The sequence below is a fragment of the Schistocerca nitens genome, chromosome 5 (assembly GCF_023898315.1).
Source record: "Schistocerca nitens isolate TAMUIC-IGC-003100 chromosome 5, iqSchNite1.1, whole genome shotgun sequence".
Classification (NCBI taxonomy): domain Eukaryota; kingdom Metazoa; phylum Arthropoda; class Insecta; order Orthoptera; family Acrididae; genus Schistocerca; species Schistocerca nitens.
In genome coordinates this window covers 464,504,092-464,527,500 of record NC_064618.1, presented here as the reverse complement: position 1 = coordinate 464,527,500, position 23,409 = coordinate 464,504,092, and the positions used below count along the sequence as shown (strand labels likewise).

Here is a 23,409-nt window from a genome sequence, read left to right as displayed (position 1 = left end):
GTCTGAGGATTGGGTGGTTTTTGGACAATAGAAGTCAACACTAATGCAGGCCACAGAAGACAGTATCAAACAGCTGACACAAAAGCTGATACTCATTTCAGTCCTCTAAATGTTGAGACAACACTATGAATTAAACTTTACAGTCTACTGAAGCCATGCAGACAAGATGGGAGTCATCCTGTGCTGTGATCATGGAACATGCTGCAGTGCTTGCTCATCACTGCATATAACCTTATTTTATTCACTAATTTCTCATGCGTGTTATTATTACAATAACATGTCTTAAAGGTGCTGAAATGTTATGACAAATCCATTTCTTTGAAACAAATCATTATACACATTCAAACCTTTCAACCTCCGAGATTTATACAGTTTACACTTGTTTTGTTGTTTTTATTCAACAGATTGCTCTCCAGTGCCCGCAGTCAGCACTAGGTGTAACACTGACACATCCTGAAGGAGATGGTCGGTTTGTGCTTACACTTCTCTGTGGTCAAAATGACTTCTTGTTTTACATATCATAAAAGTCGTGATTCACCGATAGCTGCAATTTTCACAGATGCTGGTGTTATATAGACTTGATATCTGATGTGATAAATGCCAAGGTGGAACATGATTCAGAGTCCATATCAAATTGTAGGTCCCATTACAACTAGCTGGGCAAGTTAACCAACTTCTGCTTTGAAGACAACTTTCCTTCATTATAAAAACTGAAACTGAGCTCAATGAAAACTGGGTAACTTCAATAAAAAGTTAATATGATTAAAGTATTTGTGTGATCATCTTATCTCAAAGCTTCAGAAGAGGTAAAAAAACACATTAGCTATTCCAACGACATTACTGTGTATAATGAACGCAGAAGTTGGCATAAAAATGGAAGCAACTCAAAATGTCGTTTAAGAAGCTCCAGGCCATACTATTTGAGAAAAATTGAGTAGTTCTACAGCTACTTCCATGCTGCCCAGATAACACAAATAACTGTATTAATAAGTAAACGTCAAGTCAATGGCTGTTTGCCTGGGGGGGGGGGGGGGGGGGGGGGGGCTCAGCCACCTAGGTGGAAAGGATTTTCTTCTGCCACACAATTGGTCCCTTTCCATGTGTATGTGAGATAGTTGTGTCTTTTATGTTATGAGTGTAATGGAACTATGTATAGTGTGGTGTTATGTTTCTCTTGGATGATGATGATGATGATGATCAAACCTGCTGCCGGCATATAGCATACCCTTCTCAAATATCACCACTAAGACCATCAGGCTTAATGTTTCCATAATATTAAATTATGCTATGACATGAACGGGAGACTAGTGATTGTTTTCTTCTCACAATTCATTTAAAATCTTCTCACATTCATGAACACACATACTACTAGTATTAATTTTCTCTCTCTCAGAAGAACAGTGAGATCTTTGGTGTATTAACTTCCTATGTTACATTGTTGTACTCACCTTTCAATGTCCCAATAAGGATCATTATGATATACGCATTTGGGTACAGTTTGGCAGCATGTGTGACCCCATCATGTACTTTTTTACACCTGGAATGAAATATATTTTATTTACCAAAATTTCTTTGTCTCGGACAAGTGACTAAGTAAAGTAAATAAAGTATTTGTTGATGGTTAGTGAAATTACAAATAACATCCCAGATTAAGCATGATTATTTTCAGTATAGCAAAGTCACAACTCTGAAAGCAGATACCAGTGAAGAGACTACATGGATCACATTAATCTACTTGATAACATAGGTCTACAGACAGATTAATGAAGACAACATAAATGTGTGTGTTGTTATGTTGGAGTAATTTTGCTTAAAAGACCAAGCAGTTGTAAGCATCCCACTTACATCATGAATGGACACCATTTAGTTCCAGTATGATGGATGTTGAGAAATTATGGATAAAGTTTGAACGCATTGTAAATTGCACGCTGAGGACATATGTGCCAAGTAAGTGGGTTAAGGATGGGGATGGGGATGATGATGATGATGCATTCCAAAAATCTAATTATATGGAATATACCTGTTGCCCTTATTCTGTGGTTTGCAAGATTCATGTCAGAAAAGGGCACACTGAGTTTCACAAGAGCAATGCTTTCTAAATCCATGCTGATCTCTGGACAGAAGTTCTTCTGCCTCAAAGAAATTTCTTATTGTCAAACTCAGAATATTTTCAAGAATTCTGCTGCAAACTCATGTTACCGATATTGATTTGAAATTTTGCAGGTCTGTTTTTCACCCTTCTCATGAACAAGAGTCACCTCCACTTTGTAATAATCGCTTGGAGCCTTGAGCTATGTGTGTAATTATGATAATTGGAAGCCAAGTCAAGAGGCCAGTGCAGTAGGGTTCTCTTTGTAAAACCAAATTGGGATTCTGTCCAGAGCTGGCGACTTATTTGTCTTCAATTCTTTCAGGTGCTTCTCTACACCAGGGATGCCCATGACTATGTGCTCCATATGGGAGTATGCTTGTAGGATCCTTCTATGTGAATGGTTCCTTAAAAGTTCAGCTTTACTTTTGCTGTCTTCAGTTGCCACAACAGACTAGTTGATGATTCACTGAATAGCAGCCTTTGACATGCTTAGTGATTTTACATAGGACCAGAATTGTCTCAGATTCACAGCAGGATTTTTCACTAAAGTTGTCCTACACTTCGTAAATTGATCTTTTTACAGACATGTGATCTTCTACAACATTTACCTCTTTGCATTTGCATATTATTTCTTAAACTGTGTCCAACAGTCTCTGGTCCCTCAGCATTTTCTGAACTTGGTTATTAAATTGTGGTGGGTCTTTTCCACATGTGGTGTTGCCTGCCAGTGTCCCATCCCTTCGCACCCCATCATCTCACTTTGTGACCGACACATCATGCATCAGTGGGAGACTGAATGATTGAAGATGTCAGAAAACAAACTGCAGTCATTCAAATTGACCACATAGGCATGGCAGACTTCATGTCAGCCTCACTCCTGGAAGGAGTTTGTTCTTACCACGCTTTGCATCGGACATAGTATTTTAACACATGGCTTCCTCCTCAGGCAGGTGGTGGTTTGAGTGTGGCACTTTCAGTTCAGCATATTTTGGCAATGTGTGTCTTATACACTGGTATCGGGGCAGTCCTCAGTCTCGATGGAGATCTGCCCACCGTCCTTGTCAATACTGATTCCAGTGTTACAAGAGTGGTGACATTTTTTACGTGGTCAGGCCTCATCCCTAAATTGGTGCGGAAAGTAGCCATACTTTAATGCATTATAAACTGCTCTGCATGTGGGGACAGCCTTCCTCCCCGCCCATGAGATTGGCATGTTAACTTTTTGTCAGGGCACTGATGACCATGATGTTGAGTGCCCCAGTAGGTTCAATCAACACCCAAGTATTACAGAGATGCTTTGTGAATTCAAATGGGAATCCCTGGAGAGAGGATGATGCTCTTTCCACGAAACACTTCTGAGAAAATTTAGAGAACCAGCATTTTAAGCCGACTGTAGAATGATTCTACTGCCATCAACATACTTAGCACATAAGGACCACGAGGATAAAATAAGACAAATCAGGGCTCATACAGAAGTATACAGACAGTTATTTTTCCCTTGCAAGTGGAACGGAAAAGAAAAAGACCGATAGAGGAACAAGATACCTTATGCCATGTACCATTGTGGTACATGTATGTAGATACAATACACACTGGTTATAGTCAGTTACTAAATTCATGTGTTAAATACACATAAATTTGAATACAAAGTGACTCGTTCCTAAACCATTAGCTGTGAATGTACTAATTCTATTTAAAAGAAAATGATTTGTCAGTTTATCATTCTGTGCTATCAGTTTCCACAGTTCTTATTTAGTTTCTGTGTCAGATTCATATATTTAAGTGGACTATCATATAAACTGTGTGTGACATTAAGTCATTAATTAAAAATCACTTATCTAAGGAAAAAAACTTTATACACTGAAATAAGCAAGTAAAACTGAGACTTTTATCTATGAATAAATGAATAATTGAATTTAGTGTCAGCATGACAGAGACTGTTACAATTTCAAAATCACCAGAAAATCAGATGCATTTGAAGCACTCTTCATCTGACACTTTTGTATAGTTTCACAATGAGAAAATTAAAGAATACTGTTTGGCTCTTGGTGTCTTACTCAAAAAGTAATGGTTAGATACTTTTAAAAGAGGACACACAAACAAAGAAACAAACAAACAAACAAACAAACAAAACAATATAGTCCACATACTTCAAATCCCAAATTTTGCTTGTTTTCTATATGTTAAGAACTGTGCTGCACTTTACTAACAAATCTCAGTTAACATACTAATGCTCTGTGGCACAGTCGAAATGCATTGTTTGGCTATCTTCTCCTGTCAAGTATTTTATGTCTATTGAACACGCCAAATAATTTACAAATTGCATTAATTTATTTCCAGTTCAGGTGATGATTAACAGATTAACTTGTACTATGAAGTACAAATTATCTACCTTCGTAAGATCTCTGCTGATGTCCGATTTCAACCATGAGACAACAAGGAAAACCTCTGAAACTGTTGTAAGCTATTGCCTTACACTGTATTACATTAAATAATTTTACAGCTGTTACTAAATGTAAATATTTATTTGTATTCTGCAGATAAGCTTTTGACAATGTTAACTGTACATTCTTTGAAATCCCAGATGTGACAAGGATAAAATAAAGTAAACAAACGATTATCTACAACTTGTATAGAACTCTGACAGCAGTTATAAGAGTCAAAAGACATCAAACAGAGGCAGTAGTAGAAGAGAGAGTTAGAGGGGAGTGTACCTTATATACCCCATGTGGTATTCAATCTGTACATTGAGCAGACAGTGAGGAAATAGAGGAGAAATGTTGTTAAAAGATGGGATAGATTGATGGGGAAGAGCCAAGAATCAATAACAATGCAGATGAAGGGACTTGCAGATGATGGAATAGTGCGGAGATTTGCATCAACCCAGTCTTTGGATTCAAGACCACGACAATAATGGTCCCCAGAGCTATTGCCTTTATTTTTAGCATGATATACATTTGCATTTAACCTTAACATTACATACATATATTTCAATTTGTATAAGTTGCTGGTCATCAAGGTGCAAAAAACTTACCTATAAATTTCCTTCATAGCTGCACAGATTAGCTTCACAGGCAAGAACTTGACTGCTTTGTACCCAATATCAAAAGGTGTGTAGAATACAATGTACCTGAAAAAGTGCAAGAATTAATATAATTTCTTCAGTTTCAGAGCTAGTCCACATAATTATTCCTATGGCCTATTTATAACATTAAGGTGTGTTTCCCCCCTCCCAGCAAGAACTGAACGAATAAGCGTAAACAGAGTTTATTTCTTGTTAAAACAAACTAATCCTTAATTATAAAAAAAAATGATAACATGAAAATTATGAATATCGCACTTCACAGAAAAAAGATGAAGTCGCTTGCTTGCACTAGAAATGTACAAAATAAAACGAAAAGAAAAAAGAAAGCAGCCTGTGACTTTTGTGATATTTTCACCCATATCCCTGTTGTTTTATCACCTGCTCATTCCTACTGATCCTATTAAATTATTTTTTGTTCCTTCCAATTGACGGCATCTGCCCGTTTTTCCTCTTCATTGTTCTCACATTCATTATGAAACCTTTGGCTGATGAGCAAAGTCCTCTAATCTTGTATTCATTTCTTTCTTAAGTATGCAGATTCCTTTTTCCAGTGCCTTGTTTTGGTTTTGTATATTTCATTACCTGTTTCAGAGGTAACTGCAGTGGCTACCAAATACAAAGCAACAGTCGTGTGTTAGTTTTCTACTAAACTGGTGTACCAGTAATACTCATCATAAGGTAAAATCAAACCATTCAGCTAACATTTAACTCCATAAATGTAAAACAGTTTGTAAGCAGATGACTGAAATTCCTTATCTCAGCAGTTTGTTGACATGTTATACACTTCAAGGGAAGTAACAGTGATCAAATATCAGGCAGCAGCAAGCCAGAAATGCATTAGTGAGTCATGTGATGCAGTGGGTAACATTATGATCTCTACTGGACAAGAGTGGGATTTTTTCTAATCATTCTGATGCAATGTTTTCATTTTTTATAAACCACTTAAAATTTATGCCATAATGGTTCTTTAAACAACGGCATCAAGAATTCATTATTTCATCCTAGTCAAACTCAGCAAGTTCTTGGTCTATCAAAACTTCATTATTGGTGGGAAAACCTCCAGTCTTCCTTCTTTGTAGATATGTCTCAGATGTGTGACTGGAGATTTAAGTTAAAAGTTAGTTTATCCAATGAAATACAAGAAAAGTCAGTTCATGCAGGGTAAATAATAGAAGACATCTATAACAGATTGTCACCAGGAGTAATATTTGAAATGTACCATGGTTATGAGTATAACTGGGAAGATGAGACATGTCAAGACACCAACAATTTGTCTAGGGTGAAATACAAGGTCCACTGCATGAGTTGCAGTGGGACAGGGCTTGTGCTGCAACTGATCATATGATAAGTCACTTCACTTGCTTTTGTGTTTTGCCGCTAAATTGTGGATGTCAAATTCTCCCACCTTTTTTGTTCCATTACAGCTTGGAAGTCCAACTCATCACCATTATTACCCATTTTTTTCAAATTTTCATCAGATCCTCCCCAGCTAGAATCACTGTTGCATCTATTATTTCATCTTAGTTTGATTTATTCTTGTCACATGTAGTATCTGCTGATCTTACTGTCTCTTTTTTATTGTTAGAATTATTGTAGCAGATCTGTCTACATCAATTAAAAAAATGGCCATTCACAGCTAGCTAAAGCTGTTACCAAAATTGTATGAGCTTCTCAATTGATCATGGTATCAATCTTGTATGCCTCATGTTGAATTTTCTTACTATTCTACATCTGAAGACCATCTCCCACAAAAAATTTGAATGGAAAACATAGGTACACATAGACCATTGCACAGTTCGAAAAAAAATGTGGAACCAAATTAAATACAGTTTGGAGTTTGTGTAACAAGAACAGCTACATTACACCTCAGAAAAACCCATTTTTAAAGACAGTTCCCAAAGAATTTTTCAAGTGGTCCTGAGCAGCTATATACAACAGAGCAGATGGATAGTTTCCAATCAGACTCCGATTTATAAAATGACAATATTTTCACCATGTGACTGAGTAAGGTATGATATTTTATTTCATTATTGATTTTGACCTACAGCCATTTTTGGGTAGTTCTGCAATATCTTGACACATTAAAGCTGTACATGAAATTAGAAATTAAAATCCAATTAAAACATTTTGTGATGTTTGAATACTAATTCTTTTATTAATTTTTGATAGTATTGTAGAACCATTTGAAAGTGACTGTAGGCTGAAATAAATACTAGAATTAACTGATTATCGTATTTTAGAGAGTCAGTTTGTTTAACATGTGTATATTTTTCTTATACTTTAATCTTATCGTCTGTAATATAGAAAATTTGGACCTGTTACCCACAATGAATGATACAAATGAAAATAAGCAGATTTCTTCTCTCTTCCTTTTCTTGCTCCTCTGTGCTATTCTGGCCTCTTTGGTTGCCTCAGGAGCTCATTATAATAATTAATGTGAAATGTGAATTATTCATCTCGTTACATACAATCTTCAAATCAATATGATTTGATTTATAGGAAACGTGTCAAGATTTGCAATAAGAAACATTTTTAAAAGAAATGTAAACAATAATATACATAAACTGGAAAAAATAATGGTTTTAATATTATTAATAATACATTTGCTGTTGCCCGACATAAGTTTATTTGTTAAATTTGGCTTGTGCGCAACATATTGCGGGAAATAACTCTGCTCATCGGATACATTTTTTTAAAATTAGATGCACATGATAAATTTATGCTTGTCATTTTTGAGAGGCTTCATATTGATTCCATCAAATGCAATAAAAACGAAGCAGAAAAGTACTTCTTAATGGAAATTATTTAACACAATGCGTTGTGCAGCATTAGTTAAACAATTAAAAATCTTTAGTGATAGCGCAATTGTTTTTACAACAAAAACAAAAAAAATTGACTTTCATAGCTTTCACAACAATTTCGTAACAAATAAAAATAAATGAGAATATTCGTTAATTTTCTCTGTAACAAGAGCTGAAAATAATACTATAAGGGGCAGTCAAAAGCAAATGAGACACATGGGAAAAAAGTAAGTAAAGTGCTTATAATTTCAAAAGTAATTGCCATACTGTTAAAACATTTATCCCATTGTGAGACAAGTTGGTCAATGCCTTCATGGAAAACTGTTTACGGTTGTCTACGGAAACATGATTGTACTCAAATTTGCTTGAAAGAAATAGACAGCCTCAAATGTATTTCTTTAGGCCTTCAAAAACATGGAAATTGCATGGGGAGAGATTGGGATTGTATGCAGGATGTGCAAGGGCTTCTCGGCGAACTTTCTGCAGCATACATGAAACAATTTTGGCACCATGTGGGTGGGCACTTTGTTAGTAGGTTGTTTTGACTATACTACTGGGAAGCCCTTACAGATTCTCCATACACTCCCACCTTTCCCATGCAATTTCCATATTTTTCGGGTCCTCAATCTAGACATTAATGGCTGTCAATTTGCTTTAGACGAAGAGGATCACAGTTGGGTACAGTCATGGTTCCACAGGCAACCGTGAAAATTTTTCCATGAAAACATTGTTCTTCTTGTCTCGCCGTGGAATATCTGTATTAATAGTTATGGCTATTACTTTTGAAATAATAAAAAGTTTATTTACTTTCCCCCATCTCATTTCCATTTGACTGTCCCTTGTAAAGTAAATAAATAAAAATTTTAAAAATTAGTGTTGCAGATGGTGTGGTCTTTCAGCTGAATTACTTTTCACTTTATAGAAACAGTAATAATAATAAAAAACATAAAAATAAAAATGCATACCAAACAACTGTGGCTACAACAACTTGAGGAGTGTTTTTTAGAGGGGCGAGGATGGGCTCTCCTAGAAGACCATTACAGAGCATTCCGCCAGCAAATACTACAAGCATAGTTGACAGCCAGCAAGACATTGGATGTTTCCGTGAAAAGGCATGTGCACCTGTAACAAAAATTTGTGAGATAAGACTCTTTGTGAAAATGTTTAGTATTTGACAAATGGTAACCCAAACTTCATTATGCAATAAAATATATAGTTTCAAGGAGTTTATGTATTTTAGAGAGTATTTCAATTAACATGCTGTGTAAAATTTAACAACAAAAACAATGAATTTTTGACAATAAGTCTTTCCTTCTCATCCCGTCTGCTAAGCCTCCCCAGACCCACGGTTCTGGGTGCATCTGAAACCTACCCCTTACCCAAGACCTCTCCAATCTTTTTCCTTCACTCCTCTTCCTTCCCCTTCAACTCTTCTGCCTGAAGAGGGAACCACTGGCTCCAAAAGCTTGCTTAATTATAACATTTTATGTGTGTGTTCTGCCACCACTTGATGAGTACATTTTTATCCACGCAATTACATTATATTGTGTAAAATTTAAGATATTCTACATGTACCCAAATTCCAGATACATCGTAATATACATGTTATGAAGGTAGCTTATTATGACACAAAAATTTTCAGTCAAAAATATTTTATACAGCCTCTATTTCACATGGCGAAGAGACAGAGCATAAAAATCCAATAAAAATGGCATAAACAATGACACAAAAGATAGATATGTGGGCTGATAGCAGAAAAAGAATAGCAATAATTTGTAGATCTCCAGATAGTGCCTGGGAAAAAAATTACATAGCAAAATAAACTAATATATCAAACTTCCATGCATACTAAATATCCTCTCCTGAGGAAAAGTCTAGTTACTTCTTTATCTTCAACTTATCACCTTTTCAAAATTATGTCTTATGACGATGATGCTGTGACAGCATATCCTGACGGTTCAACAAACATCAGAAGCCCCATCTCTCTCTCTCTCTCTCTCTCTCTCTCTCTCTCTCTCTCTCTCTCTCTCTCTCTCATTTGTTGACTGTACCATACATGATATGACTATTTGTATACTTCAAGCTCTGCATCGCTTATTGTTGTGTATATCATAAACCCTAAGGTTGGTTTGATGCAGTTCACAGTAGCATGCCGCCTATCCTCTTCCTTGAAGCAAAATTGCTGCCTCCCTCATCTTTGCTGATCTGCTTTATCATGTCCAGCCCTGCCTCTGTGATTCTTTAGTTCCACTATCTCTTCAACTACTGTTTTCAGAAATGACTCATGTTGTAATTAGTGTGTCCACCCATCCCATCTCTTTATAGGAAGTAAAAATGCATGCAGCTAAAACAGCTGCTTTAAATTACAACATTAACTTAATTTTAACTGATTTTCATATGCAGATTGTAACGTATAAAGATATTCTAAATTTACTCCTAAGCATTGGCAGATATTGAAATTTTCTGTTTCCAGCTGATCAGAAATGAAATGAAATGGCGTGTGACGAGGGCCTCCCGTCGAGTAGACCACTTACCTGGTGCACGTCTTTCGATTTGACGCCACTTCGGCGACTTGCACGTCGATGGGGATGAAATGATGATGAAAAACACACAACACCCAGTCATCACGAGGTAGAGAAAATCCCTGACCCTGCCGGGAATCGAACCCGGGACCCCGTGCGCGGGAAGCAAGAACGCTACCACAAGACCACGAGCTGTGGACGACTGATCAGAATTGAAATATAACAAAGCAAGGGTTAAATATTTACTATGGTAACATTTGAAATTCCTTAATAATATTTTATGATTTATGTAAAAAAAGGCCTGAAAGAAGTTGGGACTTCACTTATTAGCATTTGGAGAAAATGTATCTGCCAGTAAAGGGTCTGCAAAATGTTCTCTTATTCTGAGAGAGGAAAAGAAAAACCTTGCGTTTTTACCATACTGCATTAATATTGGTTATTAAATGGATGCAGAGACGAAAAGCTCCGTTTTCTGCAGGTATTAAGAGGGAGGTGACATTGATAATGTTAACTGATAAATAATGGAAGAAGTGAGAGTCTCTACACAGCAGTGGGGTAGCGAGGGGAGAGGGAGGGCAAAGGATTCTATCATGCCCCAGTACCACGTGCAGAAGGTTGCCAAATGGTCTCTAAGACAGACAAGATTTTCCAAAAAATGCTATACACTATATTAATACATGTGTTTCTAGAGAGGAGGTGCCAATTAAGTGTAGTGTTGTACCCTGGCTACTGAGGAGGGGGTGGGGGGGGGCAGGGGTGCCAATAAAGTGATGTGCCTTGGGTACCAATGGAGCAGAGGGCCCCAATAAAGTGTTGTGCCCCACACCAGTTATGTTCACTACGCCATTCCACTTCCTCTTAGAATAATCATAAACTGAAAAGATCTGTTTAACCACAACAAATCTGTTAACAAAAGAATAGATGCATCCGTTTTTTTCCTACTACAATCACTTGTCACATACTTTACTGTGACAAAGATGCCTCAGTAAAAGTACATGAATATTATCAGCTCTTTTTTGCTTAGAAGGTAAAAATATACTGAACTACTATTTTACCCATGTCAAAGAGTACAGCACCTGAAAATGATACTGGTTGCAAATGTGAAGACACAAACTTGTGTTTAATAGTACCCTTATACTTCTGATTTTTGTTTTCCAGTTGTTTGTTACATGTAAAGAGTATTCACAAAAAAAAGAGAGAGAGAGAGAGAGAGAGAGAGAGAGAGAGAGAGAGAGAGAGAGAGAGAGATGAGAAAGAAAGAAAGAAAGAAACAAACACCTAAGTGAGACAAATTGTTTACAGGGCTCTACTGTATGTTATGCAGGCTGTGGACCTCTCGATCTCACGTCTTCATTTCAGAAACTATGTACACATTAAAACCACAACCGAACACTACCTTCTAGCACTTCAATATGCACCATCCCTTTCACTCTCCATTTTCTAGAGTGTTATTCGACAGGAACAATATATCTGCTTTCTTGGTCTCCCTCTAACCTCTTTTTTGTATATATGTTCCCTGTAGACACCAGACTCTGAAGGAAATTCATATATACATGTATTGTGTATGTTACTGACATGTAGAAACCATTAATTCAGTTTCACAAGAATTATTTCCATTTGGTACATACTGACAGTGAATATTAAAATAAATACTGCAGTTGATGGCAAACAGGATGTTAATTAAGAAAGTCAATGAGAAAGTAATCCCAAAACAAATACAATTGTGCCATGTCAGCATATTCAAATCAATGCCCACTCAGCATTGACTACATTGAAGCACAATATTACTTTCAGTATTGACTCTGATTTGGGGGCCTAAAATGAAATCCTCCCTTCCTTCCTTCCCTTGGCCCTTTTCCAGCCAATGCGAGATCAAGATTGGTATAGTACTTTCTCAGTTCTGAGGAGAACCAACTCTACCTGTATGTAGGTTATTGATAAATGGGGTCACCACTGTCAAAGGTGTTTTAAAACTACTGCCAGCACTAACCTGAGAAGGAATCCACATACCCCTTGTACTGTGTCTAGTGCAATCAATGGTCAAATGTGACATTGTTTTTCGAATTGTTTGTGCAGCGTTTATCTTTGGATGTGGGAAACGGCCCAACATTTCCCTCAGTGGATGTGGAAAACCACCTAAAAACCACACATAGGCTGACCAGCACACTGGTCCTAATTGTTAATGCATGAGGCAGATTCAATCCGAGGTTGAGGTGTGTTCCGGAAGCTGGCAGTTTAACACTGTCGACTATTTGTGCAGGCCCCTAAAATGAAGTCTTATTCCATAAATAAATCTAATTATGCCCTGAAATGCAAACCATCCCACCAAAAATCTTTCTTAGACTCCCCACAGAATACGTCCATAAGCAAGGTAGGAAGGCCCGAGTTTCAAAATTCATCAAATTTGAGCACTAACTACGATGGAGGAGAAAAGGAGAGAAGAGAGCTCAAAGAATTGCAACCTACTCGTATGTAAGGAACCATTCCATACAGCAGGCGTAATTATCTGTGAAGAAACTACAAAAGGCTGAAATTAGGTTGGCCACATGAGGATTTAAATCTCACTCCTAAGAAACATAAATCCAGTGTATTAACCAACCAACCACTTCAGTTAGGGTTTTATCAGCCACCCAACTCATATTTGTTAAATTCCCCCTCAACAACATTGAACCATTCCTCCACTTGAATGATAAATTCACAATGATCCGGGATGCAAACTTTCTCCATGCACCTAGGCATAAGGAACAACTTAGTCATTCATAATTCTGCATGGTGACCCTATAAATTTTACTGCATGGTGATTACAATCATCAAACTAAGATAGAGAATGAATAGTCACTTAGCTGCTCTCTCTGGGGCAAGAAAGAATTTCTCATGTTTAAACATTTCTTCTTCTCAACAACAAGAATCTTGGTCATTCCTCTACTGACACTACTTTATATACATCTTCTCCTCACACATCTAGGCTTTGCAGACAAGACTCGCATTTTCATTAAACATTTACTAGCCGCCATCTTTATAATTTTTTAGGGATGAAAAAATAAGCAGTTTTCCGAAAAGAATTTCAGCATTCACCTGTACTGATTTAAAGATCATCAGAGAAAACCAAAACTAAGATTGCCTGATGGAGATTTGAACCCCGTTCCTTCTGACGATTAGTCCAATGTCATGAACATTAAGCAACCTTGCTCAGTTTGAGGAGGGATGGATAGGAATATCATTAATTAAAACCAACTCTACATTTTTTTTTAATTTCAGGAATATAATCTTTGTTGCTTTCTTTTGAGTTTTCTGGTATTTTTTTAAATAAAGTAATCAGTCATACCAAATGAACACAGTCTCTTTCTTGCTTATGGAATAAAAAATCTCAGCAGATCCATACACCAATTTAGTAAATATTTCCGAAAGAGACTTCACTAAATAATGGTATATTTGTAGCATAAACCTTAATTTGTATTTATTTTCTTTGACTGCATTCTTCCTCAGACAACATAACTGCTATTACTATGGGTTCACAGTAACACTGCCTTCTTTCTAAACAACCCATTTCCCTGGTTACTGGCTCTGATCTCCCAGTATGAGGTTCTCTTGTGGCCGTGATGGTTGATGGTCTAGTGGGTAGACCACTAAAATCCAGAGCTGGGTGTCATAAGTTCAATTCCAGTTTGGGGAAGGGGGGGGGGGGGTGTATATTTCCTAATTGTAATTCCTCAAGGTTGGCCCCATGCCCACTCAGCCTACTGTGAGAATGAGTACTGGGAATCTCCCCTTGGGGAGGGGGATAAAAGGTGGCTGAAGAGAAGGACATGCTCTCCCCCTCCTAATGCCATGGCGGAACAAAGAATTTACTTTTACCCAGTGAACGAACCATAAGCTAAGTATCCTCAAGGAAAATACTAATGTCTCTTCCAGTAACTCCATGAATCTGAGAATATATACATTAAATTGCACTTAATGGTGTTGAAGGCTCTTCCATTGCGTGCTGCGGTTAGCAGTTTGTTTCGTTGGTCATAGCCACTCAGGTGATAGTACACAGTAGCCAATGAGAATCACTAAATCTAGACTGTAATGACTTGTTTTGGCAGCAGGAGATCTGAATTTAATAGTTTTCTGCATGAACGGCAGGATACGGTGGTTATCGATCTGGCTATTACGTATTGTGAGGTTGGTCACTGGATTTTGTTTGTATGTCTTGTATCCTATGTTTCTCAGATATGACAGAATTTCTTTGGATATTGTTTCATATACCAATGTGCTGGGATGTGAGTTGGTGGAGCCAACAGATGTGGCAGGAGGAAAACTGGCTGTGGTGACGGACTGACCCGTAGTGTAGCCCAATGATCATTTAGAAAACTTTGTGTGGTATTTTTGAAATGTCCTAATTTGGGTCATTCCATGCCAAGTGGTCTAGAGGCTCCCACATGACCCTCATGGATTTTGATGAAATTTTGTATGAACATTCACAAATGTTCTCAATGAACACTGGTAAAGTTTCGGTTTCAGAAATTCAATACTTTAGGAGATACAGTCACTTGTTTAAGACCATAACACAGCTTTCTATAGTGCGTGTTCAAACTTCCAGTGTGCCTCTTTGATGATGCTACTTTTTAGGGCCTTATATGCTTGCATTGCAAAACCAAATCCACTTTTCTATATAGTTTAGAATATGCTCTTTCTAATGACCATACTTTAGAAGAGTTTGGAGAAAACACTTTTTTGAAAAATTTGACTAAAAATACCCATTTTTAGCACTTTTTGAAAAATCGTCAACTTCACTCTAGATTTGTGAAATAATGGAAAGCAATTGGAGAATGAAATTTTATATTCTCAGACCTTGTATTGGTGCGTTATGGTCTGCAAAGTTTCATGTACATCCCACAATTACTTTTGGAGATGTAAAAAACTAAAGTTTGCATTTTTTTTAAAACAGCTATTTTTTCGCCCAACTTTGCTCCAAATTATCTATATGAAAATTGCTCAGAAATCCTTTTGTTAATATTTTACTTTAAAGAGCTCTAAAAGTTGTATAAGATGGCCAAGTTTTGTTTCTTTCATGCAAATACTTACAGAGATATCTCATCTCAAAGTTGCTGAAAATTCAAGGACGCACTATAGAAAGCTGTGCTGTGGTCTTAAACAAGTGACTGTATCTCCGAAAGTATTGAATTTCTGGAAGTGAAACTTTACCAGTGTTCATTCAGAACATTTGTGAATGTTCATACAAAATTTCATCAAAATCCATGATGGTCATGTGGGAACATTTCTCGATATTAGACCACTTGGAATGGCCCATTTCCAATGTTGTGGATATGCAGGCCTCATGAGTACAATTTAAAATACACAGAATATTATGTTTTATATGACAACATTCTGCACAATACATTCCATTATGCCACCACATAATTTGATACTCGAACATCATGACGATGTTTATGGAACACTATTTCCTCTCTGGTTCCCCATCTTGTCTAACCATCCGGGCATCAGTCGTTTGGGGGTAAAAGACTTTTTTACTTAGAAACAAAAAAACACAGTTTTTCTAAGTAAAATAAGACTCGCCTGGTTTCTGCACTTCTACTTCTGCAAGATTATTACAAGAGAGTTCACTCCCATCTACTCAAAACACTGTTCTTCTTCAGAAAAGTATGACAGTAAAGAACAAACAACTGCTTGATCAAGTCATAGAAGAATGTAATTAGAAATTGTTTATCATTTATTTTAGTAAATTTCTGGGGAAACTGAGCCCCTATGTTGCAGACATAATAAAACATGATGGAGGACAGAGTTTGCGTCAAGTCTTGAGAGACAGAAAATGCAGCAATAATTAATTTTGATGGGCTTCATTACAGGTATGCTCCAGTATAAACTAAAACTGATGACGGCAAATATGTTCTGGGATTATGAGATTCCAGCCAACTATTCTGTCATGTATCTGCCCATGTGCCACTAAGTTGGAATTTTGGTTTGCGCATTGTCCTACTCCTTGTTAATGTCAACTTCCACAAACTAAAAAAGAAAGTTAAGATCTAATGCCCAGCCAACAATAAGGTTGTTCGAGATGATGCATACATGGATTGGTAGAGCACTGGAAAGGAAATTTTGCGTATTCTTTCGAAAGGAACCATACCCAGTGTGCGATTTGCAGGGGGGGATTTCCCTCCCTCTGCATCAGACCACCCCCTCCTCTGGTTTTAGTATATGCATCCCAACCTGGGATGTTTATTTCCCAAGCACTGGAGTAAAACTTTACATATAATTTAAATTTGTGGAGCCGAACACTGAAAGTTTTAAATAAGTCTTACTATTAATATGTTTCAGTTTTCTATCATCAGAAAAGTACAGCTTTTCACAAATGTGCCTCTACTTTATGAATTCCCCTCGTATACCTGTATGTAGATGATTTTGTAAATAAGCTTTACCTATAATGTACTTTTAAAGATATAACAAGGGATGGCTTTTCTAATAGTGCATACGCATGAATAGTGAGTTTCGACATTAACATCTATTTATAAATAGATGTTTAAACGTGCGTAACGCCACTAACCCCCTAAGACATCCCCCCCCCCCCCCCAAGTAAAAGCACAAATCGCACACTGGTCCATACCAGCATTCGCCTTGAGAGAAGTGTGGACAATCTTACTTGGTGGAGGAAGCATCGCTCTGTAACGGATGAGAAAACACCGTTACTCATCCACATATGTTAGTTACAATTTCACTTTTATTTTTTATTGATGTCCACAATGGGGTCAGGGCATGACGAAACGTATACTGGTACGTTTTTCTGCCGTCATCACTATTTAGTTCAGAGATAAATTTGTAGAACAGCGATCTGTTACGATTTTTACCATGAGTTTCAAGTAGCGCTATTCTCTCGACAATCTGCATCATGTTTATCTGAGCGGAGTTTTATCTCAGATCTGTTACCAGTTAAGTAGTCGCATGATTGACAGCGTCCTCTGCAAATCGAGCCATTTGGTTCAAAGGCGACGGGATGTCGTCTATCAGCATGGGAGAACTTCGGCCTCATGTTAAAGACGATGAGCAGACTCGTCTGTTACTGCGTTTCTCAGCTGGTCGCGGATGTGTTTGGGCGTAATAGCGCGGGGAATGCGTTCGGCTTTCAGCCAAAAGAAGTTTGTCTGGATGTCACCGTCCTAGGTCCTGCATGTCCCAGACGGAAAAGAATCACACTGACATAACAACACCCCCTCTCTCCCCCATAGTAAAATGATCAGCCTTTGCCGGAAGTATCAACGATTGTTTCTTCTGGTGACTGAGCATCGAGGGGTGCATAGAAAGAGTCCTTTTATTGTTCCTGGATCCAATAATAATTTGTTGTGAAAAAAAATTCTGAGTACTTAACCTTACAGATCTGTAAATACGCATTTATACATTTTCTCTGTTCAGTTATGTGTACTATGTAAACAGGTGTTCTAGATGGCCAAATCGATTATAAACTCCGGAAGCCAAATACAAGAAAAATACCTCTTTATTTACGATCTTTTATATAGTTTGGTACATTTAAAATATTCTTGACTATATACACAATTAAACTGATTGAACACGTTAATCCTGGTCTGTATTGTTTTGCTAAACCTTGATGCCTTTCGTAGACATCGCACTTATAACAGCTGAAAACATAGTGGAAAATATGGAAAAGTAATAATGCCTAAGGATATGACATGTTTAGAATGTCGTGTTACGATTAATAACGCAGTACACGCGCAGACGACAGGTCTACCCTCCGTAAGGTAGTGGTAGTAGATATAGTATTTTGGTTTATTTTAGTATGCTTCTCTCTCACTTCCCAAAATGCTTGCGAGATCTGTAGTTCAAGAAATGTATATGAACCTTTGTGAATTAGATCATTCGACAACAGCCCTGGGACGTGAATCATGAGACTGGAGATAAAAAAATAACGAAGACGATGATTACCACCTCCACCGCTTGGTTGTGAACATCAACAATCAACAGTCACCACTGGGAAACAACGAAAACACTCGCCAGTAATTATTTCAGTTATACATATGTAACGTCAAAAACAGCAGAGAGTGCTGCTGCAAATATCACCGCTCTTGAAATATACATAATCGGAGACAGTAACGATAATGTGCCGCATACAACAAAAAAAATCCAATACATGTCTCAAGAGTGGTTTGTAGCCTTACTGAACCCTTCACAGCTTATGTAGAATCTCTATGACCTCTTTTTGATGACTGTCCCTGTTGTTATGCTGTAAGGAAACTGTTGAGGCATAATAAATTTTGTCTTCGATTAATGGTTATGACTTGTTCTTTTACTGACCGAAGGAAGGGGTTCAATCTCTGATGTTGATTGATATTAAGTATATGGATGCGGGAACAACGAATCTTAATTGAAACTTTAACCTGAGTTTCAATTTACAGACATATATTTTCATTATTTCTTTTAAAATCTGCCAAGAATAGTGATAGCCTATATAGTGCCAAACTACAAACACACAACAGCAGTCGAGAACCCCAAAATGTCCAACCTCTTGTGTGAAATGGAGACGCCGTGAATCTGTAGATCAAAATGCCACAAATTACAAATATCAATTGTTGCTGTTGTTGTTGTTGTTGTTGTTGCGGTCTTCAGTCCAGAGACTGGTTTGATGAAGCTCTCCATGCTACTCTATCCTGTGCAAGCTTCTTCATCTCCCAGTACCTACTGAATCTGTTTAGTGTATTCATCTCTTGGTCTCCCTCTACGATTTTTACCCTCCGCGCTGCCCTCCAATACTAAATTGGTGATCCCTTGATGCCTCAGAATATGTCCTACCAATCGATCCCTTCTTCTAGTCAAGTTGTGCCACAAATTCCTCTTCTCCCCAATTCTATTCAGTACCTCCGCAACAGTTATGTGATCTACCCACCTATTTTTCAGCATCCTTCTGTAGCACCACATTTCGAAAGCTTCTATTCTCTTTTTGTCTAAACTATTTATCGTCCACGTTTCACTTCTATACATGGCTACACTCCATACAATTACTTTCAGAAAAGACTTCCTGACAAATCTATACTCGATGTTAACTAATTTCTCTTCTTCAGAAACGCTTTCCTTGCCATAGCCAGTCTACATTTTATATCCTCTCTACTTCGACCATCATTAGTTATTTTGCTCCCCAAATAGCAAAACTCATTTACTACTTTAAGCGTATCAATTCCTAATCTAATTCCCACAGCATCACCCGACTTAATTCGATTACATTCCGTTATCCTCGTTTTGCTTTTGTTGATGTTCATCTTATATCCTCCTTTCAAGACACTGTCCATTCCGTTCAACTGCTCTTCCAAGTCCTTTGCTGTCTCTGACAATTACAATGTCATCGGCGAATCTCAAAGTTTTAATTTCTTCTCCATGGATTTTAATTCCTACTCTGAATTTTTCTTTTGTTTCCTTTATTGCTTGTTCAATATACAGATTGAGTAACATCGGGGATAAGCTACAACCCTGTCTCACTCCCGTCCCAACCACTGCTTCCTTTTCATGCCCCTCGACTCTTATAACTGCATCTGGTTTCTGTACAAATTGTGAATGGCCTTTCGCTCCCTGTATTTTACCCCTGCCACTTTCAGAATTTGAAAAAGAGTATTCCAGTCAACATTGTTAAAAGCTTTCTCTAAGCTACAAATGCTAGAAACGTGGGTTTGCCTTTCCTTAATCTATTTTCTAGGATAAGTCGTAGGGTCAGTATTGCCTCACGCGTTCCAACATTTCTACGGAATCCAAATTGATCTTCCCCGAGGCCAGCTCCTACCAGTTTTTCCATTCGTCTGTAAAGAATTAGTGTTAGTATTTTGCAGCCGTGGCTTATTATCAATTTTAAAATGGTTTTTAATCTGGTTGATATAATTCAAGCGGGTAAGGAGGAAGACGTTAATGTAGTAAATTCAGTTGTTGATAATCTATTAACAAAGGTACACGATGGAATGATGGGCGGCAAGGAATTGCCTTTTTTGATACCATAATTAGCTTTCACTCTTTAATATATGCTTCGCCAATTGAATACAGGTTTATGGAGCTGTACCAAAAACAATTACTACTTGAAATTGACTGTAGCTGATCTCGAGACAGTCGATTTGGGTTTGATGTGCTGTGATCGACGAGCTCATTCGAAGGAACACAAGCTCGGAGAGGGAAAATTTGCCGTGTCCTTTCAAAGGCATTAGCCTTAAGTGAATTAGGGAAATCAGGGAAAACCCACATCTGAGTGGGCGGAGTATTTGTCCCACCTTAAACACGAGTCTTTACCACTTTGCCACCTCATAAGCTCGAAAAAATGTCATTCGGCTGAAACTTGTCCTCCTCCTTACGCTGACCACGAATTTGAAACACGAGTACAAATCTGTCCGTCTTACTCTTCGTCGACCAACGTGCTTTGAAAGAGAAATATTTAAATCTTACTAAATTTCCCGATAAAGGCGCAAATCCCGGTAAGTATTGCTGCATATCCAAAACTATCTAACGGTTTCCTCACAAGCTCACTTGCTTAGAACTTTACAGTGAATTCTAAATGATCAAGAGGCAGAAAATAGTTCACACATTCTAGGTGATCTACTGAAAAAACAGTTTGAAAAATAAGAAACAAATTAGATAAATATCTTAACAAAAATGTTCGTCTGATAAAGCAACCTGGTTGAGAGGTAAATAATTCATTCTAACAAATTACAAACATTTACTTTCTCATTCACTCTGTTGAATGTATCTGCCTATTTCTTTTAAAACACACACAGAGAGAGTGAGAGAGAGAGCTTACAAGACGTTATTCTTACTGATAACTTCGGTTTGGATTGTGAAGGAAAGTATTCCGCTGTCTGCTTCTTACTGGTAGCAGTTTTCCCTTTGGTAAATTCCAATAACGCAAAAGATTTGGCTGAAAAGTTAGTTCACAATGTTCTGCTCTGGAGATCATTAATTGTTGGCTTAATATCTGTTGTAGGCAGCGTTAACTCCACTCATGAACGGTTTCTTGTTTCCTACCAGAAAATAAACATATCTCCAGTTTCGCATTCGATTTTCAGTAAACAGGAGATTCTGTCGCAGTGTATTTTAAAAACGATCTGATAACCCCCTAACACGAGTCTACACCTCCAAATCTTAATTACTGAACATCTACGGATTGCACGTCGCTGAAAGTAACATTACTAACATAACCAGTACAAACAAACCACATTGCAAGGCATGCTCAGAAGTGTGCTAATACCGGGATAGAGTTCAAGAGTTGATTATTATTTTTTCCGTTACTTACTGCCCCCGAACACTCAATCCACAGGCCCTATATTTTAAATTTCAAATATATTTAACTTTGAGACTTGTCAAATAAATAGACTGACATGTCAATTATCTTTAAGTTACATTACGTTTCTAAAAGTGCCGTACTTCTTTTTGTCGTAAATGTTAAGTTGCGTTTTATTAACGTGTATTAGGCTACTCAAATTTCGGAAGCGCTATAAGATGAAGTTTTTTTATGAGTATTTATCTCATGTTCAGTTTCCTTCATAAATGTTGACTAATCAATTGCTGTTAAATGTTTAAAAAAAAGTTGATATTTATACTGGGGCACAAATACTTCACAGCTGCTTTTTGTGTGAGTGACTATAAATATTATTTGAGCACGAAAATCGTCCCTGTCCCAGCAGTGATAAGTAAAGTAATCGGTCACTACTGCATGTCGAAACTTATACCATACGAGTCTATCGTGTATGTACAGCAAAAATGAAATATTTGCCAAATTGCACGCTACTGAACTTTAAATCAGGCGTGTGTTTTGCATGTTACTACTCAGTACGAGGCAACGCCATCTCCCATGAGCTGTTGCGACCTGGGGACACGATCAAAAATATCTCGAGACCGCCCTTTCTACGCCCAGCCACGCCGGTAACAGAAATAAAAATCGCTCCGTAGGACGACCGCCAGATGTCTAGTAAAAGAATGCGTTCGTAGCAACGCCATCTTCTAACAGAATACATTATCATTTGATATGCCTTTTTCAGTGTCCCTTAATACAATAGAAAGAATTATTTTGGGTTTACCTAAGGCAGCAGCTGCTCTTAACACTACAAGGATGCGGTGTTCTATTTACATCGCTGTCGTACTAAAGAATGTAAGTGGTAATTCTGTGCTAAAATGGTCTCTCTATATTTCTATATCCGTGTCCACAAAAACAAATAAAAATTAAACAAATCACAAACACGGTTACGTTTCGTGTACGTTCGAATTCGCTACAGCAGTTATATCTACTGTATTTCATAAAGGCAGCACGGTGAACAGTATGGAAGGGCAATTCCGTCAAAGACAATGTAACAAACTCATGAGCAACCAAGCAGAAAAATCAATACTACTAAGCTCAAAACTCCACGCTGCCCGATGTTGTGTTTGTTGTATCCGAATGGATGACTCAAATATAAATAAAAGTAGCATTTCTGCGTGAAACTTCAGCAATGAAAAGGGCAGAATGGTCTGGTTCAATAATTAAGAATCTGTCATTCACATGATATTAAACGTAAACAATGATTAAATTCTCTTACCTGGTCCCAAGTCTTCTCTGACGTGAAGTGCACACAGCACGGAGTGTGCTATATCAAAATACGGGAACATTTTCAGTTTCACAACTTGATTTGCTAAGTCTAGGAATGCTTCGGGATCCATGGTGCTGCTGCTGATGTTATCACTTCTCTTACAGAATTAAATACGTTTTCCAACCACCAACCAAGCACCCAAGCCTCGCCCCTTAGCGCTGGCCCCTGCTGTTAGCAGAAGACAGACTGAATTGAATAGTATCGAAAGTTACCGCCAGTGGCAGCACATGCTAGCGAAAGTATCAGAGGGTCTCCAGTACTGACATCGAAACAGTCTTTATTAATGTACTGTATCGATATCATGGTACAA

At 37.5% G+C, this 23,409-nt stretch overlaps 1 protein-coding gene across 1 annotated transcript in view; it reads right to left on the bottom strand.

Moving 5' to 3' along the window:
* The window catches only part of LOC126260888 (trimeric intracellular cation channel type 1B.1), a 51,607-nt gene extending 28,314 nt beyond the window's left edge, over positions 1-23,293 (bottom strand). Inside the window, exons 1-4 of the mRNA XM_049958331.1 lie at positions 23,049-23,293; positions 8,944-9,100; positions 5,127-5,222; positions 1,449-1,537 (exon numbers count right to left, since the gene is read on the bottom strand). Of these exons, the coding sequence (XP_049814288.1) occupies positions 1,449-1,537; positions 5,127-5,222; positions 8,944-9,100; positions 23,049-23,169 (463 nt within the window). The 5' untranslated portion in view covers positions 23,170-23,293. The remainder of the gene's footprint in view (positions 1-1,448; positions 1,538-5,126; positions 5,223-8,943; positions 9,101-23,048) is intronic.
* Positions 23,294-23,409: the final 116 nt, after the last annotated feature.